General features: G+C 42.4%; 2 protein-coding genes across 6 annotated transcripts in view; one reads left to right on the top strand and one right to left on the bottom strand.

The window, feature by feature from the left end:
- LOC131698709 (zona pellucida sperm-binding protein 3-like) overlaps positions 1 to 27,969 on the bottom strand; it is a 177,438-nt gene that overhangs the window by 100,054 nt on the left and 49,415 nt on the right. The window lies entirely within an intron of this gene.
- Positions 306 to 24,848, top strand: LOC117970024 (casein kinase II subunit alpha-like). Of its 5 annotated transcripts, XM_058991212.1 has the most exons (14): positions 306 to 472; positions 9,620 to 9,658; positions 9,701 to 9,847; positions 10,659 to 10,770; positions 12,224 to 12,325; positions 13,357 to 13,407; positions 14,201 to 14,260; positions 15,452 to 15,535; positions 16,799 to 16,909; positions 17,880 to 17,981; positions 20,741 to 20,841; positions 21,561 to 21,709; positions 22,940 to 23,014; positions 23,602 to 24,848. In XM_058991212.1, the coding sequence occupies exons 3-14, from the start codon at positions 9,747 to 9,749 to the stop codon at positions 23,709 to 23,711; spliced, it is 1,158 nt and encodes a 385-aa protein (XP_058847195.1). In that variant the 5' UTR covers positions 306 to 472; positions 9,620 to 9,658; positions 9,701 to 9,746; the 3' UTR covers positions 23,712 to 24,848. The 5 variants fall into 5 exon arrangements, with proteins under 5 accessions (XP_058847195.1, XP_034773819.1, XP_034773816.1 ...); XM_034917928.2 differs by having other exon boundaries at positions 9,620 to 9,847; positions 14,204 to 14,260; XM_034917925.2 differs by having other exon boundaries at positions 9,620 to 9,847.

Here is a 27,969-nt window from a genome sequence, read left to right as displayed (position 1 = left end):
TCTTTGAATAGTTTTTGTGCAAAAGTCTTGCATATCCTGCTTGATCCCAACATGTTGAGTTTGGTTCCAGACGGAGAACAGTGTAAAATATTGTTTCAATGTGGAAAAACTGGTGAACTGGGCAAAAACAAGTTTGACAGGGTGATTACCCAACCATTCTATACGAGTACTAACTAACAGAGGACTTCAGTTTTTTAAACTTAGATGTTGAGTCCTGGTAGCTTGGAATATAAAAACTAGAGGTGAAGATAGTTTTCCGATCTAGCCTCTCCGGCGCGCTGTTTATGACTGCGCTTGCATTGCATTTCCGCTTCCTTGGCACCCTCGCTCTGTTTCCTGTGTGGCTGGGAGAGTGTGGCGCGGCCATATTGTCTCTGATACAGCAGAAATAGCTTCTCTGTCGATACCGGCGAGACAGGGACGGGACCGGCCGCCTTACCGGAGGAACCGACACCGAGAGCAACCGGAGGAGGTAAAGAGAACGCCCGGGCCGAGGCGGGTGAGGTTCCTGGACCGCGTCTGGGTGTGGTCCGGGGTAGCCAGGGCGAGGTGGTCTCTCACTCTCCACAATGACGGGTGCAAGCGATGTGCAACCATTTAATCCAGCCAGCAGAGCATACAGACCTCCGTGAGCTCAGGGGTACATGAGGGTTTACCCCTATTGACAGCCAGTTTGAGCAGCTGGGAGATCAGGGGGCAGACAGATGCGGATGGGTGTAATAGCAGCGGGGTTTGAGAAAAGAAGGCTGTACCGCCGGTGTATAACTTACATTGATATTGTAAGGGTAGTGTGTTCATTTTGTTCTGCTCCGATCAATGTGCATAGAACGGATTAACTGTACATACAAAGATTGTCCGGCCTAGTCCCCCGTGCACGAGTACTAAAAGAAAATTGTAAGACGGCCAAGATATTTTTTTTCTAAATACAGTCCATTAGTTCTAATACCCGGTCAGACACGATACGACCGTGTATTTGTTAAATAAATATCATTTCGGTGCGGAGGTATTTTCCAGTTATTGTGGTACTGTATATGGAAATATATTTAACAGGACTTGACATTATCCGTGGTTAATCATGTAATGAGACAGCAGGGCAGTGTTTGACATTTGTCTGAAAAGAGAATGATTTTTATTATCAGATTGAAGAAAGGCCAAGAAGAGGGTGACAGTGTACAGGCAGTTTGTGAACGGTGGGTTATTTATTGTCTACACAACATTAATCAGATCAGTTCTATATAGTTCAGGAGCAAAAGGATCAATGCTTTAATCACGTAACCAAACTTTATGACATTTATAACTACCTAATGCTGCAAGTTAGCAAAGCAGGAGCTTAAATTACTTTTGTGGAAAAATGAAATTGGTTTTCAAATCATTTATTCAAATGCCACCCTGTACACACATGCAGTTGCAGCTCTGTTGCACTAACTAGTAAAATATGAATGCCTCCTGTCCCTACTCTGTCCAGTTGAACTAGTCATACTATATACTGTACAGTAAGGGGTTTGAACCAGATTTGATATATAGACTACAATGTTTAATGCAGATGTACAAACTGCAATCTGATCATCAGTGGATATGAATCGTTACACATCTCTAATGGCATTATAAGGGAGTAACGATTCATCACGATTCGGTTTAACATGATCCCTTGTATTGTAATAGAGGGATGTTTCATTTGTATTGTGATACAAGACCAAAAGCACAACATAGCTCACTGTAGTTTACCAGATGGTTCTTGAATGAAGAAGGGTGTGTTGAGCACTACAGACTAGTGTCTGGAAGCTGCATGCAGGATTACTGTGGACCAGTAACACGCATCCAGATCGCCTCCCACTAAACCATTTCCACCTGTCACATTTGTTTTTGTACATCTTTTTGGACAATGTATTCCTCATGCGCGAGGTGTGTGTGTGTGTGTGTGTGTGTGTGTGTGTGTGTAACTTTTATATTTCCAAACACACAACTTCTATTCTAGTTCTGAATAACTGTTTCATATTCATGTCTTGTGTGTGTGTTTCTTGAAATGGATCGCATTCATTCAGCTTCAGAATGATATGGCAAATGCTTCAAGTGACACTGCGGTGGTAAGCAGAGCTTGATCTAAGGGAAGTGATTCTTTGAATGTTTCTCTTGGGTTTAAGCATGCTTTCTGTCCTGTGCGTTGTACTTGTGTGCGGAGCGTTCATGGAGTGCTGTGTTTACTGTGCTTCTGAAGGTGACTGTGATTGGAGTTCTCCATCATGAAAGTCAAAGACAGGTATAGCCACTAGGAGGATTTCTGAATACATGGGCTTACTCTCATATAACCAATTGATAATTAGAGATGGCGTTCATGTATTCAATGTGTAGAACCTTCTCTGGCAGAAATATAACTAGTGACTTAATCTGGCTGCTGTATTGGGGTCTTGTGACTTTGTGGGTTCCGAATGACATATTCTGTACACTTTATATGATTAACCAGGCAGTTTGAATGTGGATTCATACGAGAATAGTAACTTTTGTTTCAGTATTTTTACAGAGCTGTCGGTCCCACACAGACACATCAGTCAGTCTTCATATTTGCAGGTTTATTTAAACCCTGCTTGCTATGTTTTGGTGACCTTGACATTGACCAGGACCCAATGTGGGTGCCATATTGAGGTCATGTGACTAAGTTTCTATAGAAACAGTACACTTGAGTTGTTGTCTTAATATTTGGTACGGCTGTATTCTGTAATTCTCAGTCATTGTTTTAGCAGTATCAGTGATACAGACCCTTTTCAGACACAAGTCTCAGTACTATTCCAGAGCGTCAAGTTCAGGTCACGAAGGGCAAGGCAGCATTGCCTCCATTGGGCATGAAGATTCAGGGTTCCAGGGAGCAAAAAGACAAAACATAAATCCAACCCAAGGGCGATTTTATACTCATTTATAAAACAACAAAAAAAAATACAGAGAGCCTATTATGTTGATTAAATTGTAATTCAAACAAACACAAGTCAATGTTTTCTGAGTGATTCACACACTAATTGTTACAAAAATAAAATATAGGTCACTCATTGTAAAAATAAAATGGTACGAAAAAATCAAATTTAAAAACAACAAACTTTCATAATGGATAAAATACAAAGGGTAACTTGGAAAAAAAAACAAATATTCAGGGTATTTTATATTAAACTCGGTCACACACCACTGACTAATACATTAGACTAGAGGCTTAGATACAGCTTCAGTGATACGACATCACAAATAAGCAATGTCAGTGAATGGAAAGTGGGGGGGAAAAAAAAGACCCAAGGCTGGAGTTTAATAACGATAGTGGTCAAATGAGTTATTTGGTCTGCAGTGTAGTTTGCTAACCGCTGTTACAAAACCTGAAAAAAAAAAAAAAATTCTAAATAGAAACTTGGTCAGGCAATGGAAAGTTTCTGAATCACAATGATGAACAGCTGGAAGTACATAATGTTACATGTTTACATTTGAGAGACTTTATATAGGTTCACAGTTCTTAATTTACAGTTGCAAAGGAGTTACAGTTTTGTTATGGTTAAGGCCCTGTGAAAATTGCGTTTTCACGGGCTGCACGGAAATCATGAAATTAGCCTAATACCGTGGTTTTTACAATATTCTTAAGAAATAAAAATAATTTCATAATTATTTGTATTTCATACAAAAAAAATCACATCAATGAAACTGTACAGCTCTGCTATGTGCCAGTGTGTAATATTCGCCATGCACACAGTGCTGTGCAGTGATTGTCATGTTACTATATGCAGTCTGAGTGGGAAATTAAAATACTACACACTAAACAAGAAAATGAAAGTCTCTAAAAAGACTAAAAATGTGTCTGCAGCAGATCACGTAAAGCAGGCATTTGATTTAGATTCAAGTATTCACCGAAAGAGAAAGGTGGAAATCCAGAGCAGTACTGCGACTGCTTTACTTGCAAAGAAACAAAAAACGGTGACTTCCATATTCCAAAAGTCCACTTATTAAATTTGGACCTGACAGAGGCGTTTGTTTATTATTATTATTATTATTATTATTATTTATTTCTTAGCAGACACCCTTATCCAGGGCGACTTACAATCGTAAGCAAAAACATTTCAAGCGTTACAATACAAGTAATACATTTGTTTGCGCAAATATCCCTTTTGAAAAATTGGACAACCAAAAGTTAGGGAAATTCTTCAGACAGTGTAGCAAACGGTGGAATGATTCCTTCATCAGCCCAGCTGAGACATGAATACTTAACTAAAGTTGCCGAGTATCACAAGCAGGAGATTATGGAATTGGTAAAACAGTCTGGTTGCTTGTCAGTGGTCACTGACGAGTCAACTGATGCACGTGATCAGTATGGGTTACACATTTTATTTGTTTTGCAAGACCTAAATGGTGACGTACTGGAAATGAAAGCTGTCCTGCAGATACACTTTACCTACAGGTTGTTAATTACAACACTGTTTCACAAGCTATTGTAAAGTGCTTGAATAACTTTTGATGTTCATTTTGATGTCGGTGCTTTTATATGTATATATGCTGTTTTAAAAAAATAATAATCTGTACACGTAATTTATAACACATTTCTGTGCACATTCCGCGAAGTACGATACTTTACCCGTGACTGCTGTGAATTTTAAAGAATTTCCACGATTTTCACAGGGCCTTAGTTATGGTGCATTGGTAGACACCGATTCAGGGGAAAAAAAGGTGTGCTGTTTTTAAGCATAGACATTCTAACCCCTTTCGTGAAAGCACATGTTTTACTAGTTAAACAGAACTGCGTGAGGTAGTGAATGCACCACACAAAAATAAATGGAAACAGAAACCGATCCACTTCAAGACTGTTTCGTTCACTGTTATGTTATCTCTCCTCGTTTCCTAACGCAGGGAGTTGCTGCTTGAACCATTTTCATAGCTACTTGCTCAATTCTTTTCTGGGTGTAAGGATTTGAGCAAAACTAGTAATTCTCTACCTATTGTGTGTTTATTTTTAGCGTTGGTGTTTTGGGGGGAATAACACTGAATTACAAAACAGCAACGGTCATTGAAATGTCGATATAAATTAGCAATTTATACACTGAATACTTGAAAGGAGTTAGAATGTGTCTTGCACCGTTGCATTTTAAAGTATTCCAATTTTAATCCCGTTCTGTCACAATTAAATTTCATTCTGTCTAATCTCGTCCTTTCTGCAGTACTGCACTTGACAACTGTACGTTCACATTAATATTATTGTTATTGTCGGGGATGAATTGTTGTGCACCCATTTCTTACCTGAACATCGGGTAAATCCTAGAACACTTCACTGCTGTTTTAGCTCCTCTTCCTTTCTTTTTAAACGTTTTTGAGTTAGCATGGTGCCATACAGATGGAAAGATCACACAGTGACACTGCCAGTGAACACGTGTGATTGAAAATTCCTGGAAGCGCGGTCCTATTGAGCTCAGTCTAACAGCGTCCCTCCAACTGTTTTCACGTCATTAACAAATGGCTTTAGTGCTGGGCACTGCGGCAATTGCTACCTGTGTCATCGGTTATTTCGCACCCTGATATTGAACAGATCTTGATTCACTCGTTCATTAGGGTTATTAGAGAGAGAAGTTTGCTGGACATGCTTTTTGCATTCTGTTGCATTCTAGTCATTAACATTTCTAACAGTGGCACCAAAGATATTCAGACTCGGTTGTGTTTTAGTACGCTAGTATCAAATTGTGACATTTTCTGTGTGATCCACACCCGAAGTAGGGAGAATGTCCTGACTGTTATAAATAACATGTTGCTAAAATCTTGGAGCTTGTCCAGAGAAAGGCGTGCTCATTCCATTCTGATCATGTGTCACCTGCTCCCTCTGTCAGTATAATTGAAGCAACAGAACCACACAGTGCAGACACAATACAACAAGTAAACCCTTTGGACGGGAACTCTTGATTGTCTGGCAGTACACTGTTTTCAGGTAGATGGCACTCTGTGTGGGTGGTTTGGTTGATCTTTTGTGCGTTACAGATATCTAGGGCAGGCAACTAGAATTGAAGAGCAGATCCTGAACTCCCCAAGTCAAAGCACCATAACAGACTTGATCAAAAAATTACATTTGAGTAATTTCTATAAAAAAATGAATGTTCTAAAATGTAATTTCCATGTTAAGGGGTTGGGATTAAGGGAAGTTGCCATGATACCAGTTTCTGAGGTCTTACTGGATAATATTAATTTATTCAATGTCAAAAAAGGGTCCTGTTTACCTATTGCATTGCAAACCAGGATATAAACTGTGAGCCTTTTAGACTTCTGCACCCTGGCTACTGATAAGTGCTTGTGTTGACTGTGATGTCAGCTGATCAGTCAGTGGAACACAGGGGTTCAAAAAGGCTGTGCTGACGTGGGCTGCCCTGTTGTACAGTTATCCACACCCACTGAACCGGCTCCTAGTGGAACAGGGGTTCAATAAGGCTGTGCTGATGTGGGCTGCCCTTTTGTACAGTTATCCACACCCACTGAACCGGCTTGGCTGGAACCAATAATCAAATTGCTTGAAATGATTTTGGAATCGCAAATGTTTTGTATTTGTATGAAACATGCAGCCATTCTTGCATGTTGGGTAGGTACAGTAGGTGAATATTTATTTTGCTCCTCAGCTTTAGAAAGTTAAACCTTTACTAAGTTTGATAGGGATTATTGTGCTTTGAGAAACTGGTCCAAATTGATCCTTTTAAAATGTAATAAAATAGGATATTGGAGAGTGCTTAACATTCTCCACAAAGATAAAAGCGGTCACCTATTTATTTCTTAAGCAGCTTTGACTTATGTTTATTGGTAATAGGTCATAAACCATTTGAGAGGCTGCCTTTTATATTTTCAAACTCCATAGGCTTTGGATTCTGCACACAGCTGTGAAACTGCACAGCTTTTCCAGCTGACGGATTGCAGTCATCTGGGACAGAAGTATGAACCAGGATTAAGCCAGAAAAATAACAGGGGGATTGTCTTTGGAAGACTGGATAAATAAACTGTTCTGGGAGCAAGATTGCACCCCCGGGCCTTGTGCTTTAGTTAACGGAGTGTCATACCCACAAGTTTACATAGCTAAAATAGAGTTGATCTGATTGTGATTAAACTTTTAAATGATAGAGAATATAGGTAGAGCTGGCAGGGGTGCCTAACTTTGTTTAAAAGGGGGAGCAGGGGTCCCCGAGTGGCTCATCCAGTTAAAGCGCTGCCGCGGGGAGCGCAGGACGAGTCACACAGCTTGGATGGCGTCGGTTCACGTCCGGGTTGTGCAAAGAGGCCGAACTTTGCTGGGGACTCCGAAGGGGGCATTACATTGGCTACTGGGATGGGGGGTGGGAAACCGGCAGGGACCCTTTTCTCCTCGTCGCGCAACAGCGAACCCTGCTGGCCAGACACCGAGCACATTGAGAGTGGATAAGAGGCAGGGCTGGTCTCTGTTCTCTGGGATTGGTAGCCCCGCCCACCTCTGCTTTGGATTGCTCGGCGTAAAAGCGATTCTGGCTTTAGGCTTGTGAGATCGGAGGACGCTCACACACCCTCAGAACATCTATGCTGTGTGGGGACCCACTGCGGTGAAGAGAAAAAACATAATTGGACATTCCACAAGTAGTACCAGTGGTATATCTGCACAATGTTATACAGTACCTGTAATTCCAATATGCAGCTTATTAAAGGGAAGTGCTAAACAAACACAAAGAATAACATATACAAAATATTATAAGATTGTTTATTGATAGATATATTGATATGTATGTTACCAGTTAAAATGTTCCTTGCTCAGCTTTGTTTTAAATGTGCTGGATGCTACAGTTCCACGTTTTATCATCAGACATTGCTGAGCTATGAGACTCTCAAAGTAAATGCTTCCTATAGCAGGGCAATGCTTGGTGCTGATAGGTTGAAACAATAAGCACCCACACTCACACGGCAATGCTCATTGGTTGAAACGGCTGATTCATGACAATATTACAGGCAGTGCAGATCAACCATACACTGCTCGTACGTTAACAAGAGTACAATTGTGAGTCTGGCTACACTGACAGCACTCCCACTTCCTGTATCCTCAGGCACCAAAGTAAATAAAAATGGATGCGCCAGGGGGCTCCCGAGTGGCGCATCCAGTAAAGGCGCTCCTCGCAGGATGTGCTCTATAGCCTGGAGATCGCTGGTTCGAATCCAGGCTATGTCACAGCTGACCGTGACCGAGAGTTCCTAGGGGGCGGCGCACAATTGGCTGAGCATTGCCCGGGTAGGGAGGGCTTAGGTCGGCAGGGGAATCCACGGCTCACCGCGCATCAGCGACCCCTGTGGCCGATAGGGCGCCTGTGGCTCTGCAGCGGAGCCGCCAGATCTGTGTTGTCCTCCGGCACTATAGGTCTGGGAGCATTGCTGTGGATCTGCAGTGCGAAAAATTACGGCTTGGAAGGAGCACGTTTCGGAGGACGCGTGTTCCAGCCTCCGTTTCCTGAGTCGGCGGGGGGGTTGCGAGCGGTGAGCCGGGGATACAGATAATAATTGGGCATGCTAAATTGGGGTGAAAACCGGGGTAAAAATAATTGGCGACGACTAAATTTATAAAAAAAAAAAAAAAAGAAAATGGATGCGCCAAGTATGTGAAATCTACCTGCCCCAGACCAATGCAGTCGATGATAGACTGAAATCAGTCGGCATTTATTTCTACATTTTTACAGGAATTCAGGGACATAATATACCTAAATGTTTATTATTAAACGAGTTTCAATTATTAGTAAGTACTCAAGTTTTGATATGAAAGCTGAGCATTAATATCAGCAAAGAACAAGTTACAAGTTTTTAATGAAAAAATAATTGTAGCCAACTTTTTCACTAAAGTAAAATTAGGCTTGTGAAAGGCCACTTTTTGATATATTTACTACTGCTTAATCTAAGTTAAATAAGATAAAGGTGGGAATTGAACTTGAACTTGTTCATGGCCCCACGGCAACATTAACCTCATTTAATTCTAGACGCAACATTATTTAATTTACTTTCTCTTCCTTACCTTCTATTCTTTTAATAATGGTCTGTACTCTCTCTTCCTTCAGATATTTTTGCGAGTAAATCTATGCGTATGTTTAAGGATTCATATTTGTGCCGTCGTCTCTCCTGACCGCCTGCCGAGTTCACATTCGCTTAACGTCATCTTTTCTTACTGTTTGTTAACGTTAGCCACGTTTATTGTGATTGTTTATAAATGTGGCCCATCCTCTGAATACTTTACCATTTCTATATTTTAAGCACAGTCCAATGCCAAACACAACAAGGTATAATACAAAAGTGAGGGGGCATATAGTTTGACCCCCCCCCCCCCCCCATATTCAAAGTGGGGTGGCACATGCCCTTCTGCCCCCTGGGTTAGGCGCCTATTGGAGCTGGCTGTACATTTATTACATGTGCATGCAATATGAATCTAACTATAGCAGTCAAAAGGACTGGTTCTGACACGAGTACTGCAAGTGACAATAAACAAATAAATATAAAATGACTAATACTGAATCAAATCTATTTTTTCTATAGGCAGTTTACACACAGGTTCAATAATTTAATCTACTAACCAATACAGGCTTCAGTGCAGTAGCTCTAACATTGTGGTTGTGTGTTTGCTTGCTTACAGCTGTACAGCACAGGCCCCCCAGGCCAGCCCCCCAGGTGTGTGTGCAGATCGGCAGTGGGAGCTCGCTCCGCCCCCCATCGTCTTCACTCCTGCCCCTCGCTCCTCCTCCTCTGTCAAGCTGTCTGACATGTCGGGCCCCGTGCCGAGCAGGTCTAGAGTTTACACGGATGTGAACACGCACCGCCCCCGGGAGTACTGGGACTATGAGTCGCACGTCGTGGAGTGGGGGTGAGTTGACATTAACACGTGACAGGGCTCTTCAGGAGTTTAGGGGAGTAATACTGTTTTCACACTTGAGCAAAATGAGTTGAATCTGGCAGTCAGATCCGGGACTAGTTAATGTGAATTTGCTCCCTGTTCTGTTCACACTGGAAGCTAATCCCAGGTTTGATGCGGTTTAGTTTTTCCTCGGTGTAATCACACTAAAGCTGGAGTTGACTCTGCAGTGCAGTTCTTTGATGTGCGCTTGTGTAATGTTAATCTTTACATGCAGGACACAGGCGCAACTGAAAAAGTATGTTGCATTTTTTTAAAACGTGGCTTAGTTTTTTTTACACACACTAATGCAGGGTCAAATGACTCTAGTAGTAATTCATGTGGATTTGAAACTACCTCAGGCAGGAGGTGGATTAGCTGGTCCAGCAGTCAGTCGCACTCAGAGGGAAGTGTGAAGAAAGCAGGTTGCGAGTCTTAATTCAGTGCACACTCAACACCACTTTACAGTCCCAGTGTGAAAACGGTAAAAGTTTCAGTTTAATTTCTTGGTCGTTGCACCAGTTAGAAAAAGCCACCATTAGAAACTGTCGAGTACTGTTACTGTAAAATATTAGTGAAAAAAACATGTTTGTACCAACACTAGTTTTTCATAACAGCTGACCAATTGGGCTAGATCGCCCCTGCCAGCCCTGCCTATTTCAACTAGTCAAGGAGAATTTGAAATGTACAGGGGCTGTTCTGTGGCTGGCTTTCTGCACACATAGTATCCACATGTGCAATATGGTGATCTGATGGCTGTTTTATTCATTTATTTTTATTTCAGAAATCAAGATGATTACCAGTTGGTTCGTAAACTGGGTCGAGGCAAATACAGCGAAGTGTTTGAAGCAATAAACATCACAAACAATGAGAAAGTAGTGGTGAAAATACTAAAGGTAAGACTGATAAAAAAAGAAAACCATGCCACTGTAGTACTAAAACATACAGGTTATTGAATTGGTACATTTCCAATGCACAGCAGGGGAGTGTCTGTAAAGTGTAAGCTAGTGTGCACAGAACTATATATTCCAGTAATATTACCAGCTCGAGTCTAAGGGATGTGCTCTATATATTCTGCTCTATTGTTGTTGACTTTACACTTTTTAATATTTGAGCAAAAAATGTCCTTTGAAAAGATCAGTGTTGATTGTGGTATTCCACCCAGTTTTGTCTTTGATCTGCACTTCCAAATATCAGAACCCAAGCAGATTGGACTGAATATTTATATAGGAAGCAACGTGTGCAATGGCAATACTGCTTATCTGTACACAAATTAATAATTCAATTGGTAATCTACCTGTGTAAACCAGTCCAGACGCGGCCTCGAGAGTCCAGACGCGGCCTCGAGAGTCCAGATACAGATTGCATGCTCAGAGCAGTTTGTTTTAGTAGTCCAATGCTTCAGAGCTTGCATAGTCTTGTCTCACAGTTGTGTAATGTCACAGAGTCAGGTACTTCTGTTATTGAACCTCTCTGGATACACCCAAGGCTACACAGCTGTGATGATGTATTTCACGGAGTGCAACCCAGTAGATGGCGCTAAATGACTTACTATGTTACTTGAAGGTACAACCGGTTTGTAAAGAATCAATCTGGCATAATTATATTTCAGTTACATACAAATGTGCTCTTGATATCCTCCAGGCTGCTGTCTGTAGGCCTTTGTAATTCTACACTGGAGTATAAAAATCACCCTGTGATCTGGGATACTTTATATAAGTATTGGTACTCCCAGTGAATGAATGGAAGTGTTGTATGTTTCTCAGTGTTCAGTGGCTACCTCCTAATCAAGTTGAGTGTATTTTATTTCTTGTGCACTGTTTACTATGTCAGGCCAGTGCCAGTGAAGCAAGTCAGGCTCGTCAGATAAAGAGTGCATGAGAAAGTACACTCTCACCTCCGAGGCCGTGCTAGCTTTTCTGTTTGTGCCTTCCTGAAACGCACATGCCCCAAATTTTGCGTCCCATCCATCAAATATACATGGTAACACAAAGGTTAAACTCCAGGGATGTGCATTTTGGTACATTTTTATGAACATTTAAACTCCCTGGCATGTAGTAGTTTACAAAAATCTCTGTCTGTGTATCGATATACATATAAACACAGACACACTTTTTTTTGTTTTAAACTACTACATGCCATAGTTTTTTTATATATATATATATATAGACACACACACACACACACACACACATTCAATCCAAACAGAAAACAGACTAAAAGCCAGATTTCAGTGAGATTGTTCATTCGGGGGCTGAGACTAGCCTGGGTGTGCATTCTCTACCAGATCTACACCTATTGTGAACAGCACATGCTTTTGCTGATATGAGAAATCCTTTCTTTTTACAGCCAGTAAAAAAGAAGAAAATTAAGAGGGAGATTAAGATCCTGGAGAACCTGCGAGGCGGTCCCAATATAATCAATCTCCTCGACATCGTCAAAGACCCCGTGGTGAGGATCTCCTTCAACTGCTCTTAAACTGAACCTGGGACAGTGTGCAGGCTCCTGAGCAAGTCCAGATACAAGCACTTGTACAATACGAAGTTAAAGGAGTGCTCGCCCAGGCTTTAAAATGAACACAAGCAATGTTATCACCTCTCCTGGTCAAATAGCTCTTGGCTTGTTTTGTATTCTTTAATCTGGGAGATGTAATTATTTGAAATCCAGTGCATACAAGTGATAAACTGCTCTGTTTCACTCTGATCTGCAATTGGGACCTATAGGACAGGTACCAGGATGCACACATTTACCTATAGCGTGGTCAATATTTGGAGATCACTTTTTTATTAAGTGATGAATCTCTAGATTCCCATCCCTATTTCTTTATTTTAAAAGTCTGTGTTCATGCGACTGTGTTCTGGGGCAGCTGTTTTCTTCTAGTTGCCAGGCATAGACTAGTAATGTGGGATAGATCAGCTGTCAGTGTGCTTCTAATAGTAAGCATTGTGGGATAGATCAGCTATCAGTGTGCTTCTATTAGTAAGCATTGTGGGACAGATCAGCTATCAGTGTGCTTCTATTAGTAAGCGCAGCACCATCTAGAGCACAGTGTATAACCAGAAAAATGAAAGGAAGCCTGATTCAAAGTGGCAGATCACCAGGTGGTGCTGGTTCGTACTTGAAAACACAGGGGCTGATCGAGTCTCGACAGCATGTCTCTCTGGCTGCTCCTGAACTCAGACTTGTAACAGACTTACCAGAAACATACACTGTAAACCATTTGAGTCATTGCAATGTAACAGACTTACCAAAAACACACAGTAAACCATTTTGAGTCATTGCAAAACAAGTGTCGAAAATATGTATATGAAACGTCAAGCTGCTTGCTGTTAGACTTGTACTTTATAAGCCAGGTCTAGCAGTTTGAATGTTTAACTAATATTTGTGAGAGTAGTCTAGGGAGAACAGGCAAACATGTTGAATAAATACAACTAAACACCTACAAATGTACCATGAAGTAACCTGAGGATTTATTTTCTCAGTCCAGGACACCTGCATTGGTTTTTGAACATGTGAACAACACAGACTTCAAGGTACAGTTTTCTTTTTTAAATGTCAGCGTGCTGTTTTAAAGACCTCCAGCATACACCATGAGCATTCATAGAGTCCCAGACCAGCCCCCAGGGAGCTGTATCCTCACGAGGAAGAGAACCACAGCACTTCTGTTCATAATGCATGGAATTGAAATGTTTAACTATACTTAACAGCTGCATTCAGGGAATAACTGTGCTGACATCAATGTATAAATACTAAGCGAGATTAAATGAATTTGCTGTAATTTGGAGCAGTGCAATTCGCCCAGTCATTCTGTCATGGAATTCAAATGAATGTAAAGTTAAATCTTGTAATGAAAAACAAGAAATATTCGATGGTGGATCTGTCGAGACTTTCACAGTCTTCAAATCTCAGCTTAAAGTTCTGCTGCTTTCTCACAAAAAGCAATGTTAGAGCCAGCATCCCAGTTCTAGATACAATACTGCAGGAACGGCTGTAGACAAGCATCAAATCAGTTCTATGACCAGATTTGCCTGATTTATTCTGACTGCCCTGGGTAGGGATAACTGTGACTTCATACTTAATCTGGGTGTTCAGATGTCTAGGGCTGTCTTCATACGCAAACACTGTGTATCCTAACTTAAACGTTTTGTTAAACAAAATACATCTTAAGAAGTGGAAAGCTGAAAGTTTCGATCATAACAGACTTGCATCCCTCGTTTTGGGAGTGTGTATCAACATACTAAGGTAACCATTGTGCCAAAAAGCAGACTAACTAGATATGTGAAGCACTGAACTGTGAGTGACTTGTGTTTTGTGTCTTCTCAACAGCAGTTGTATCAGACTTTAACAGACTATGACATACGATTCTACATGTACGAGATCCTAAAGGTATGTTTTCTATTTTCACACTCCCTTACTTGTAACACCCTGTAAAGTTTCTAGGAAACGCCTTACATTACCGTCGCTGTGTCCTGTCTGTTCAGAACACCCTGTAAAGTTTCTAGGAAACGCATTACATTACCGTCGCTGTGTCCTGTCTGTTCGTCGGATCACAGTGTTAACACGTTGCCCACTTATACAGTTTTTAATTGCACATCATGGGTCATAAATTGGCAATACATTTCTCAACATTTATCAAGAGCACTGGCCAGGAGAAGAAATGATCTTGTAAGGATTGCAGTGTATCCAGATTATACTCCCTCCTGCAACAATGCTGGTCACTGGAATGTGTGGCGTGTTGTGGGAACAGAAAATCAGCATTGTTGCAGGAGGGAGCATGAATTGGATACACTGCGATGTTTGAAGAAAAAAATCTTACCCCTGATGAACTTTCCCAAGTAAAGGAGGCAAAAAAGTCTCAAAACTATCAGGATTATGTTGAAACAGACAACATGGGACAGAAAAGGTGTGAGCACGGCAGGGGTTCTGGAACACTGGGAGGATAGTGTGTTCACAATATATCAAACCACAGCACTTCACAAAGATCATTTCACTTACACACTGAATACTGCATTAGAACATGTATTGAACTCAGTTTGTTCTGTGCATGTATATAAATACCAGAAGCCAAGCCATGCTAAAGGGTTTTATACAGAAAGATATGAGCTGTTCCCTCTGGAGCTGCTGCATAGATGCTGTGCTAGTTCATCTGTTGGGTCATCGTAACAATAATACCTAATTAAAATATTTTTTTAGTGCTGGGATGAATATTCAAACTAACACTATGTGAAATGTATTCGCTGCGAAATGACCATGTTTGTAATCGTTCATATTACATAATTTATAAATGACTGGATCTGAGGAAACCAATGCATGAATGAAGTCTTAAAAACAATTATCTTCTTTAATCGCTAATGGGGTGTATTAAAAATTGAAGGACTGTTCAAACAAGAGTAACCCGTGTTTGCCCCAGCACTATTTAAAAATGATTTAAATAAATGTATTGTAACATTGGTCTTCTGCAGACTAGCGCTTCCACAGAGCCCCTTGAACACAACTGTTTGCTGTATTTATACAGAAGACTTCTCTTACTTGTATTTGGTTTCTTTTTTAAACTCTTTGGTACTGATTCTTTTCCAGGCTCTTGACTATTGCCACAGTATGGGAATCATGCACAGAGATGTGAAACCTCACAACGTCATGATCGACCATGAACACAGGAAAGTACGGATACATCCAATTACATGATAAACAATTCCCTGCATGGATAACCATGGATTCTTCCAGAGCAGGGGGCCCTGGGCAGGGCTTTGAGGTGCAGGGGGGCCCTGGGCAGGGCTTTGAGGTGCAGGGGGGGCCCTGGGCGGGGCTTTGAGGTGCAGGGGGGGCCCTGGGCGGGGCTTTGAGGTGCAGGGGGGGCCCTGGGCGGGGCTTTGAGGTGCAGGGGGGGCCCTGGGCAGGGCTTTGAGGTGCAGGGGGGGCCCTGGGCAGGGCTTTGAGGTGCAGGGGGGGCCCTGGGCAGGGCTTTGAGGTGCAGGGGGGGCCCTGGGCAGGGCTTTGAGGTGCAGGGGGGGCCCTGGGCAGGGCTTTGAGGTGCAGGGGGGGCCCTGGGCAGGGCTTTGAGGTGCAGGGGGGGCCCTGGGCAGGGCTTTGAGGTGCAGGGGGGGCCCTGGGCAGGGCTTTGAGGTGCAGGGGGGGCCCTGGGCAGGGCTTTGAGGTGCAGGGGGGGCCCTGGGCAGGGCTTTGAGGTGCAGGGGGGGCCCTGGGCAGGGCTTTGAGGTGCAGGGGGGGCCCTCGGCAGGGCTTTGAGTGCAGGGGGGCAACATTGAATTTTCATTTTCATTCATGTAGCATCATTTATAGCAAACATATGATGCAAAACCAATGCATAAATAAGGTCTGCAATAAATTATGCATTGTACAGCACAGAAGTATTTCTCTCCTCTTAAGTCATTTCATGGGTATCAGATTTGTTTTGATCCCACTAACATGGAATATTTTTTCTAGGTAAATCTGAATGAAAGCATATTTGAATAGTGGTTTCAGTTTTGAAAGAATATTTAAACGTGAAAGCCATGTTCGTCCCAGTACCAGGGGATGTACAATGGGAACTGCTTGTCTGTCCGGATTTGCCATGTTTCAGCTGATGAAATCCCTTCTCAAAGGGATGTAGTGAAGGCGGTTGTACTGTACGTGTCACACGCTTGCATATATCTGGAGAACAGCTCATCCCGTTGTCATGAAACATGATCTAGATATCGAGGAGGGTATGGGGATTCATCCATCCGTATGCATGTCACACTTACATTGTTACATGTATCCAAAGAGTGATCAGATTGTGATTAAACACGTCGGTGCTAATTCTTCCTCTCTAGTATTCTGTACATACTGTTGATGAACGTCACGGTCATGCCTGGTGACTCTGGTTTTGAATGGACGGCCGTGGCAGAGTGTATATGACTGACATGCTTTCTGTTTCTTTTGTAGCTGAGGCTGATTGACTGGGGTCTGGCTGAGTTCTACCACCCTGGACAGGATTACAATGTGCGAGTCGCCTCGCGCTATTTCAAGGGTCCAGAGCTCCTTGTAGACTACCAGGTAAGCAGGACAGTCCTCCCAGTGGAATATGGGTTTGCAGGGTAAATCACATAATCCAGTATGGATTTGCAGGGTAAATCGCACAATGCAATATGGGTTGGCTTACTTGAAGACTGATGTTTCCTTTTCGAACATGCTTGAAACCCAGCAAAAACACGAAAAGCACTTTCATTCAACAAATGTCTCGAGAAACATGGTGAGGACAGTTTTGTATAAGTTTTTGAGAGAATCAGACTCTAGGGATGTATGGAGACGTCTGTCCTTACTTGCACACTTGTTTTTTTTACAGGTGCAGACGTCAATCTACTTTAAGATGCTCTGATTATCCCTGTTAATTGGGCTATAATGGAGGAGGCTGTACTTCCATCTGTGTCATAGTTTCACATTATTAATAATTGAAGCAGTGTGGAGTAGTGGTTAGGGCTCTGGACTCTTGACCGGAGGGTCGTGGGTTCAATCCCCGATGGGGACACTGCTGCTGTACCCTTGAGCAAGGTACTTTACCTAGATTGCTTCAGTAAAAACCCAACTGTATAAATGGGTAATTGTATGTAAAAAATAATGCAATATCTTGTAACAATTGTAAGTCGCCCTGGATAAGGGCGTCAGCTAAGAAATAAATAATAATAAAATAATAATAATAATTTATAATTTTACACAGCAGGAAGTCCGATTGTAATGAGGCTTGCTAAGTGTACCGGTCAGTGTTGTGTGATACACTGCTGTTACAGATTCTGTCCAGGTCCGTGGTTTAGATGCTTGTGGTGCGTGGGGTTGTCCTTTCACACCCAGCCTCAGTCCTGTTACATAAGGACCTTCTTTAACACAGGTTAATGTGTATACTGTCTGTACAGCTGTGGTTGTATGTTACAGCTTGATTTCATTCATCTTTTTACAGTTTGTTGTGGGCAGTCACAATTGTCAGACTTGGGTTCAGATGTGAATTTTGTGCACCTCTTCTCTGTTGTAGATGTACGACTACAGCTTGGACATGTGGAGTTTGGGCTGCATGTTGGCCAGCATGATCTTCAGAAAGGAGCCGTTCTTCCACGGACACGACAACTACGATCAGGTACTGCTTCTCTGGCCAGGATGGGGGCCTGAATCAGGGGATCGAGAGAATGGACTTTAATGATCTAAACCAGGCCAAATATTATTATTATTATTATTATTTATTTCTTAGCAGACGCCCTTATCCAGGGCGACTTACAATCGCAAGCAAATACAAATACATTCAAGTGTTACAATATAAGTCATACAATAAGAACAAGAAATACAATAATTCTCAAGTGTGACAAACCACAATTCAATAATACAGCAGATAATAGTGAAAGTTACATCAGGATATGATTAAATAGTGATAGTTACATCAGGATATGATTAAGTACAAAATACTACAGATTAAACACTTGGCAGATTACAATATTCTGAGGTACAGGATTAAATGCAGTAAAATAGGGGGCAGATAAGAGCAAAATAAAGCATATTTAAATGAAGGGTGATAGTGTCCCAGGATACAACAGAGGAGTTCTACAGGTGCTGTTTGAAGAGGTGAGTCTTAAGGAGGCGCCGGAATGTGGTCAGGGACTGGGCAGTCCTGACATCTGTAGGAAGGTCGTTCCACCACTGCGGAGCAAGGGTGGAGAAGGAGCGGGCTCGGGAGGCAGGGGAGCGTAGCGGAGGTAGAACCAGTCTTCTAGTGCAGGCGGAGCGGAGAGGTCGAGTGGGGGTGTAGGGAGAGATGAGGGTCTGGAGGTAGCTGGGTGCAGTCTGATCAAGGCATCTGTAGGCTAGTACAAGAGTCTTGAACTGGATGCGAGCGGTGATCGGGAGCCAGTGGAGCGAGCGGAGTAGTGGAGTAGCGTGGGCGAAGCGAGGTAGAGAGAACACCAGGCGAGCAGCAGAGTTCTGGATGAGCTGGAGCGGACGGGTGGCGGACGCAGGGAGGCCAGCCAGGAGGGAGTTGCAGTAGTCTAGGCGGGAGAGTACCAGGGCCTGGACCAGGAGCTGGGTAGCATAGTTGGTGAGGAAGGGTCGGATTCTTCGGATGTTGCTCAGGAAGAATCTGCAAGTGCGTGCCAGAGTGGAGATGTGCTGGGAATAAGAGAGGCAGGGGTCCAGGGTGACTCCAAGGTTCTTAGCTGAGGAAGAGGGAGAGAGTGTGGTAGATTCCAGAGGAACAGAGATAGAGAGATCAGAGGAGGGGGAGGAGGAGGGAAAGAAAAGGAGGTCAGATTTAGAGAGGTTGAGTTTGAGGTGATGCGAGTGCATCCAGGAGGAAATAGCAGACAGACAGGTAGAGATACGGGAGGAGATGGTGGAGTCAGAAGTGGGGAAGGAGAGGAAAATCTGAGCATCATCAGCATAGAAATGGTATGAGAAACCATAGGATGCGATGAGGGGGCCCAGGGAGCGGGTGTAGAGAGAGAACAGGAGAGGACCCAAGACTGACCCTTGGGGGACTCCAGTTAAGAGAGGGTGAGGTGTGGAGGTTGCTCCACGCCAGGTTACCTGGTAAGTGCGGTTGGAGAGGTAGGAGGAGAACCAGGCCAGAGCAGTGCCAGAGATCCCCAGGTCAGCAAGAGATGATAGTAGAATAGAGTGATCAACAGTGTCAAAGGCAGCAGAGAGGTCGTGGAGAATTAGGACAGAGGAGAGAGAGGCAGCTCGGGCACACTTAAGTGAGTTGGTGACAGACAGAAGGGCGGTTTCAGTGGAGTGAGCAGAGCGGAAGCCAGATTGGAGAGGGTCAAGCAGAGAGTGGTTGGACAGGAAAGCAGAGAGCTGGCGGTGTACAGTCCGCTCGAGGGTTTTGGAGAGGAAGGGTAGGAGGGAGACAGGACGGTAGCTCTGGAGGGAGGTGGGGTCGAGGGTAGGTTTTTTGAGGAGGGGAGTGATAGAGGCTTTTTTGAAGGCAGAGGGGAAGATGCCAGAAAGTAGAGAGGTGTTGAGGAGGGAGGAGATGAAGGGGAGTAGAGCAGGAGCAGCAGCTTGAAAGAGGTGAGTGGGGAGGGGGTCCAAGGCACACGTGGTGGGTTTGTGACCCTGGAGCCGGGAGGAGAGGTCAGAGTCTGAGAGGGGCAAGAAGGTGGAGAGGGAGGGCGAGTTAGTAGGGGATGTAGTGGGTGTAGGGGTTGGAGCAGGAGGGGGTGCGGGGGAGGGAGAGGTAAATATCAAATACTAAAGGGCTGCAGTGTGGAGTAGTGGTTAGGACTCTGGACCGGAGGGTCGTGGGTTCAATCCCAGGTGGGGGACACTGCTGCTGTACCCTTGAGCAAGGTACTTAACCTAGATTGCTCCAGTAAAAACCCAACTGTATAAATGGGTAATTGTATGTAAATAATGTGCTATCTTGTAAGTCGCCCTGGATAAAGGCATCTGCTAAGAAATAAGTAAATAAATAATAATAATAATAATAATAATAATAATAATAATAATAATAATAATAATAATAATAATAATAATAAAGAAAATGAATTAAATGACAAATGTTCAACTGGAAGTCTCTTAACATGCCTTCTTGTCATGAACACATTTCATCAAAATGGTGTTCAGAAATCCTGAGAGTTTTGTGTGCACATTTCAAGCAGTGTTTAAATATTTAAGCACTGATGGTAAGCACTATACCTCAGTAAATCTCATAACACAGCAGTTGCATACCAGGAGAATTGTAGAACACGCCAACATATTTGAAAGAGTTCTTTATAGTTTGACCCTTTCTGTGACCTCGTTATCAGAGGATAGACAGGAGTGTTAAAGGAAATCTTTGACTTGAAAGTTTGGCACAGAACACCTTTATATAATTGTCTACAATGTTACTTCTCTCCTCAGTTGGTGAGAATAGCCAAAGTCTTGGGCACTGAAGATCTGTATGATTACATTGACAAGTACAATATTGAATTGGAACCGCGGTTTAATGACATCTTAGGGAGGTGAGTGCTTCCTCTTTCTTTGAAACCTGAAGCTGCTTGTGTGTGTGGCGTATACGGTGCTGTACAGTAGTGTGAGGGGGTGTGTGTACAGTACAGTGAAGGGGTGTGTGTACAGTGCTGTACAGTAGTGTGGAGGGGTGTGTGTACAGTGCTGTACAGTAGTGTGAATGGGTGTGTGTACAGTGCTGTACAGTAGTGTGAAGGGGTGTGTACAGTGCTGTAGAGTAGTGTGAAGGGGTGTGTGTACAGTGCTGTACAGTAGTGTGAAGGGGTGTGTGTACAGTGCTGTACAGTAGTGTGAAGGGGTGTGTGTACAGTGCTGTACAGTAGTGTGAAGGGGTGTGTACAGTGCTGTACAGTAGTGTGAAGGGGTGTGTACAGTGCTGTAGAGTAGTGTGAAGGGGTGTGTTTTGCCATTTCTAATTCCGTACTATTCTGTACGGTATCTGCTATATGTCACACTCAGGCTCTAACGTTGAATTCACAGCCGTGGCAATGGGGGAATGTGTGTTACTGGCATGCTTGTGTACGCTGGGTCATCTTGTGTAGGAGAACTGTGAAACGCTTCTTCTAATAAGACACTACTCTTAATCACTGAAACAAAGATCATCCTGAACAGCTGCTGGGAATCATAGAAAGTGGGGCTGTGTCTTCTGAGTTTGGCAAACCTGTAACTTGCTGGTTGATTTCTCTTGCGTGCTTGCTGATTCGTTTCCCAGGCATTCTCGTAAGCGATGGGAGCGCTTTGTTCACAGTGAGAACCAGCACTTAATCAGCCCCGAGGCTCTGGATTTCCTGGATAAGCTGCTCCGATACGACCACCAAGCAAGGCTCACTGCGCGGGAGGCTATGGACCACCCTTACTACTGTGAGTATATAACTGCACTGCGCCCTGCTTCTGAAACACAGGGGTGAATAGAAGAGATAGAACCACCCTTACTACTGTGAGTATGTAACTGCACTGCGCCCTGCTTCTGAAACACAGGGGTGAATAGAAGAGATAGAACCACCCTTACTACTGTGAGTATGTAACTGCACTGCGCCCTGCTTCTGAAACACAGGGGTGAATAGAAGAGATAGAACCATCCTTACTACTGTGAGTATGTAACTGCACTGCGCTCTGCTTCTGAAACACAGGGGTATGTCCAAAAAGAGACCGGAGTATGTCATACATATCCAAAGCGGTTATCCAGTTGTCATGAAACTTTACTTGGCAAGTTTATTGCTATCTCTTTCTGTCTGTTCATACATCTGTTCATCTGTGTCACACTTCCATGTGCGTATTTATCTGGAGAGCTGCTTATCCAGCTTGCCTCTTCTATAGCACTCTTTGCATCCTGTTCTATGTCGTGATCATCGTCTGTATCATCTACAGCACTCTGTGCATCCTGTTCTATGTCGTGATCATCGTCTGTATCATCTACAGCACTCTGTGCATCCTGTTCTATGTCGTGATCATCGTCTGTATCATCTACAGCACTCTGTGCATCCTGTTCTATGTCGTGATCATCGTCTGTATCATCTACAGCACTCTGTGCATCCTGTTCTATGTCGTGATCATCGTCTGTATCATCTACAGCACTCTGTGCATCCTGTTTTATGTTGTGATCATCGTCTGTATCGTACTGAGAGCTGCAATTGAATTTACAGCCATGCCAATGGGGGTGGATGTTACGTACTTCTTGTCAATGATCTTCTAATAGATGGCTGCTCTCACTCCTCTGGGGGTCACAGTGGAGGTGACAATGTCCTTTTCTGCTTCCCCTTAATTGTTCAAAGTGGCCCTTCCTCTACATTTAAATGCCTGTATAAAATAAAAGGCAGTATGAAAATAAATGTTATTTAATAGTAAAAGGAAACTATGGAAGCCTCACTAAATGAAATTAGTTGTCTGATTTACAGCACCGGGTCCATTATGACTTTGTAAGCACTGTCTGTATAGTATAAGAATGTGCTGTGCTGTAAGTCCAGTGCCATGAAAGCTTGGCTCCTATAACATTCAATGAGATGTGAGCGGTGCGGATGAAGCTGTGCTGGCTCCTATAACATTCAATGAGATGTGAGCGGTGTGGATGATGCTGTGCTGTTGTCTTTGCAGACCCCATAGTGAAAGAGCAGTCCCGAATGGGGGGCCCGGGTAGCACCCCTGTCAGTTCAGCCAGCATGATGTCAGGTAAGCACCGTCCTCCTTGTGCTGGAGCTCTTTAACAGCTTCATTCCACTTCACTTCCGCTTGTTAGTCTCTGAAAGAAACGCATGTTATAGCCAACCTGGATTTAAATTTAAAACAATAATTCATACGGTTCACATCATGCATATCCATTCACTGTACAGGTCTCAATAATTCATACGGTTCACGCCATGCACATCCATTCACTGGACAGGCCTCAATAATTCATACGTTTCACGTCATGCACATCCATTCACTGGACAGGTCTCAATAATTCATACGGTTCACGCCATGGTATCTGGTGCGAGGTTCGACCTGGCCCCACCCTTTCAGGGCTTTGTCTTGTAAGTAACCAACCAGCCCCTTCCCCTAATGACTGACATGCTTTGAAGCCAGTAAGATGCTTTGACCAGCATGGATGTTTTAAAATGAGAATACGTTTAGCGCATTGAGATCTATAGTCAGGGGAATTGCACGACGGTGAAATGTATGAAATGATTTTGTAGCTGAAGCCACACCTTGTGTAAACATGCCCTGTTGGGTTGAAGTTGTGAGTGGATTTAAACCACTCTGTTTTGTATCTTGTCCAGGGATTTCTGCAATGCCAACCTCCTCCCCTCTCGGCCCGATGGCTGGCTCGCCCATCATTTCTGCTGCCAGTGCCCTGGGGACACCAGTGGCAGCCGGAGCCCAGCAGTGATGTCAGTTCCTTTCCCAGTTCCATTGCCAGAGCGGCAGTCTCCTTGCCTACCCTTTTTTTAACGGGGTTTGGAAGCAGAAGGGATTTCTGGGACAGCACCTCTGAACAGTTTTGCTTGTGGATTTCTAAGTTCGATGAAACTAAAATGGCTAAATTAATACAATTCTTTTTTTTTTTTTACTTGAATTTTTTGTATGTTCTAGATATACACGGGTTCCATGGATTTGACAGTTGTGAGATATATACATATATAAATATATATAAAATATGAATCTTAGTAATCCCACTTAACCTCATTTGTTGTAACAAAAGCAATCTTTATAGACAGTATCTTTATTTTTTGCGCAATTTAATCGAAGGTAAATCTATTGGTTTTTTACCTTGTATTATTTTTCCTGTCTTTTTTTTTAAACTGCTGCTCACCTTCGGTCACTTCAATTAGCACGTGTAGCCTAACCAAAGTTGATGCTGGTTTACTTGGAAACTTGACTGCCATTTAGGTAAAGAAAAGCAACACCAAAATAATTAACAGCTCAAACAGATACTGTCTTTGAAAATGCTGTTCACTTACACTGTTAGAAATATGGGAAACCTGTAGTTAGTTTTAACATAATAAAAAAAGAGCACAATATTCATTAAACGTTGTGCTTGAAAAATGATTTTCTACCACGGACTGCTGTTTAAGCCAAAAGACAATGTTTGTTTTTAGTTTAATATCCTTCTAAATACAATTCCTCTGGAGTCATAGTCGCATAGGGTTACTTCTGGTCAATCTGATTTAGGGTTAAAATAAATCACTTTCTTTTCTTGAGTTTTTACCTGGGTATTTTCTTACAAACTGTATTGTCACGTAATGCAGTATAGGAGGCCGGTTCTAAGTTGAACTTGAAGAGGGTGACTCTCTTCTGCCTTTTGTGCCATTTGATGGGAATTTTGAGAACCTTGGGCTTGCAAGCTTAGACCCTGCTGTACATACGCATCTGGAATGTTTGTTTCTTCATTCAAACTGAATGTCACATTCTAAGGAAGTTCTTTCAACCCTACCATCACTGTATATAATTTGTCCTCTATGTGGAAGATCAGTATTTGGAAATATTTATGTAAATAAACATTTGTGTTTTATTTATCAAGGCTTAATTGAAGTCGGTGTGTGACGTCATTTCATATTTAGGCTTCTCTGTGAGGGGAGCTTGGATGAGTCTGGAGCTCCTCTGGTCCATGCATGCTCATGTCTGATACACCACTGAGGTTTCAGTGAGACGACCCTTTCACCTCTTGCCGAAGATGCCCACCTGATTGAGGCCTTGCATCTCAAAAACCATTTCAGATAGTGACTTCATATTGTCGGGTTTTATAAACCCTGCATGATAAATGTGTTGCTAACTATGACAGAGACCTCTTGCTTAATGTGGCTGCAATACTAAGATCATGTGAAGTTTCTTCTGTGTAGACGGTGCACTTTGAGTTACTGTCTTTATGTTTGATACAAAGCTGTATTTGATTTTCTTAAGTTCCATCCGTAGTGTTGTCCTATAAAGATCAACCCTGCATTTATCAGTTAGGAATCTGAATGAAGTGAAAAGCCCTCTCGGAACAAACCCGCTCCTTTAAAAAGATGAGCCATTAATACAGTATTTTGTACACGCCTAGAAAACAAAACAGAAAAATGCAAGCTGTATAATTAGACGTATGTGTACTTGAGGATCACAATTTACAGGAGCAAAAGAGACATACAAAGAATGCAAATGGTACACATACTGGTTTAAGATTAATTTCTAGAAACACTGGGGTACAGGGATTTTACATCCATGCAAAAATAAAATAGTTTTCTCGGGAGGTTTAGTCTTATTCTATTCATTCCTTTTAGAAATGGTAAACTATCAACATGTGGCTCCAGCGGCTGTTTCTGCTTCTCTATGACGAGACGCAAAATATAAATATAATAATTTTATACCTGCAATATAACGTTTAAACATGCATTTTTTTTAGTCTAGCGCCAAACTCGTATAAAAAGATTATTTCATCTGAATAAGGACGCTTGCCACATTCCATGCTTGCCATACAAAACTCGCTTCAGTCGCTAAATCAGCTTCTTTACTGAACGCCGAACATCTGCCTTAAGTCTGATCCAGAAGGATATTCTGATGAAAATGTGTTGTGATTTGTTTGGTAATGACGTTTGAGGTTGCTCGCCTTGTAGTAGGCTACAGACAGTATGTAAGAGATTTGTTGCAGATGAGACACAGGTTTACCACTGTTTGTAGTGAAAGCAAACTCTTCCTCCCAGTCTGGTTTAAAGCCTCATGCATTCGTTTATTACTCGTGGAGGGTTTGCTCAACGCCATTGTCCATGAAACGAATGAAATTCAAAATTATGAAAGTTTCTTTCAACTGCACATCCGGCTTTGAAATACGCATGCAATCAACAAGTGAGCCTTGCCGTGAGCATGCAGGCTGAAAGAAACAGGAGAGAGAAACAGAGAAGAATGAACCCAAAGAACAGAAATAATAAATCATTTTGACTTTCTCTCTCTTTGTTTTTGTTTATTATTTCATTTCATTCGAGGTGCAAAGTGTGCGTCACCCAGCATTTCACCGGGAGCCGCACTTGAAGTGCTGAAGAGCCGCATGCGGATCACGAGCCGCGGTTTGGCCACCTCTGATATAGACCACGTGTCTCAAAATAGGAAATATTAGCGTATCCCTATCTACAAGCAAACAAGTAAGAGATCTTAAGCAGTGACAAGTCTGCTAGTACGTCAGTAACATACACTCCCCTGCACAGCTGTGCATTCCGAATCACAGCTATCAGTACGATGACGTACATGAACAGTAAGAACAGAAGAGTAAAAACTAAGAAACAGCAATGAACAACTGAATGAAAATGAGATAAGTGGTATTTAAGAAACAGCAATGAACAACTGAATGAAAATGAGATGTGGTATTTAAGAAACAGCAACGAACAACTGAATGAAAATGAGATAAGTGGTATTTAAGACCTAGATGTCATTAGTTAAGCAAATGTGGTGTTAGTATCATTGTCAATTAAACTGTACAGTATGTAGAATATCTTCTTGTGTTCTCAAGATTCTGTAAAAATATCAGTGTGGCTTCCACAGTACAGATAGGTGCCTCTATATATCCCCACAATCATCCTCCCGATAACTTCTACTAATTAATGTTCACTCCAAGTTTCATCACAGTTTAATAAGCAGCTTTCCTGATAAATGTAACAATGTAATGTGAGAGACAGATGGACACATGTATGGACATATAGACACCTCTATATATCCCTATAATGTACTACTCTCAATCTGTGATAAATACTGTTAATACAAGTTTCACATTTCCAGATATGTGCACAAATGTAAGTGTGACATACGTGCGTACGACTGCCTCCACTACATCCGTCACTAGAGAGGCGAGAGGTGAGAAGAATGAATCGAAATCAAGTTTTAAATACTTATATGTCACTTATTATAAAGGAATTCCAATGGAGTTTCTCAAACCTTTTGGAAGAGGAATTATGGGACAAGCACGGGAAAGCATTATATTTAAATCAGTGCGTATGCTTTCTCTTGTGAATTAAATTTTTTCTGCTAGTTTGTCAGCATGCTGGTTGCTTTATATACTCCATGTTCAGTAATCCAATGTCTATTTGTAATCTTCTCAATGTCTTTTGAGAGTGCTGGAGGAACTGAACCAGGCCTGAAATGACTCACCTCATTTTCAGTGCCTGTTCAAAGTAGGTGTTATAATGGCTGTTCTGCAGTCAGATGGGAAGGTGTTATTTTCAGATGACAAATTAGTCAAGCAAATGACCGCTTGACTAATAACTAACCAATTTAAGATCAACCCGCCTATAAACTAAAATATCAAATGCCTTTATTTGAAGAGGACAGTAGTTTTAGTTTACAAATAGGGGTATAATAAGGGCTTCTGGTTTTCGGTTTTAATCGATAACACCAACCCCCCCCCCATTATACAAAAAAAAAGGAGGCGATCGGTGTATAGCCAATAAACACCAGAAAAACCATGGAAATGGTTACTCAGTTCACACTGACCAGCTCTTTCCCATTAAAAAAAAAAAAAAAAAACACACACAACCTTTCCCAGTGCAGCTGGGCAGTGTCCCTCCTTCCTGACTTATCTATCACTTACTCGTTCTGAATACTTTAACCCGCCCCAACTACTGAGTGACCGCACAGTCCTACATTTCTATTGGAGACTCCGCTTGTGAGATGTAAAATGAGATTAC

The sequence above is a fragment of the Acipenser ruthenus genome, chromosome 18 (assembly GCF_902713425.1).
Source record: "Acipenser ruthenus chromosome 18, fAciRut3.2 maternal haplotype, whole genome shotgun sequence".
Lineage (NCBI taxonomy): Eukaryota > Metazoa > Chordata > Actinopteri > Acipenseriformes > Acipenseridae > Acipenser > Acipenser ruthenus.
The sequence above is the reverse complement of the archived record's forward strand: the minus strand, read 5'-3'. Positions and strand labels throughout refer to the sequence as shown.

Bases quoted from the DNA above. Each gene is read 5' to 3' on its own strand.
- LOC117970024 (XM_058991212.1), top strand. From the start codon at position 9,747: ATGTCGGGCCCCGTGCCGAGCAGGTCTAGAGTTTACACGGATGTGAAC. The intron at 20,842-21,560 runs GTGAGTGCTTCC...TTCGTTTCCCAG, and splicing joins TTTAATGACATCTTAGGGAG to GCATTCTCGTAAGCGATGGG. The intron at 21,710-22,939 runs GTGAGTATATAA...TTGTCTTTGCAG, and splicing joins TATGGACCACCCTTACTACT to ACCCCATAGTGAAAGAGCAG.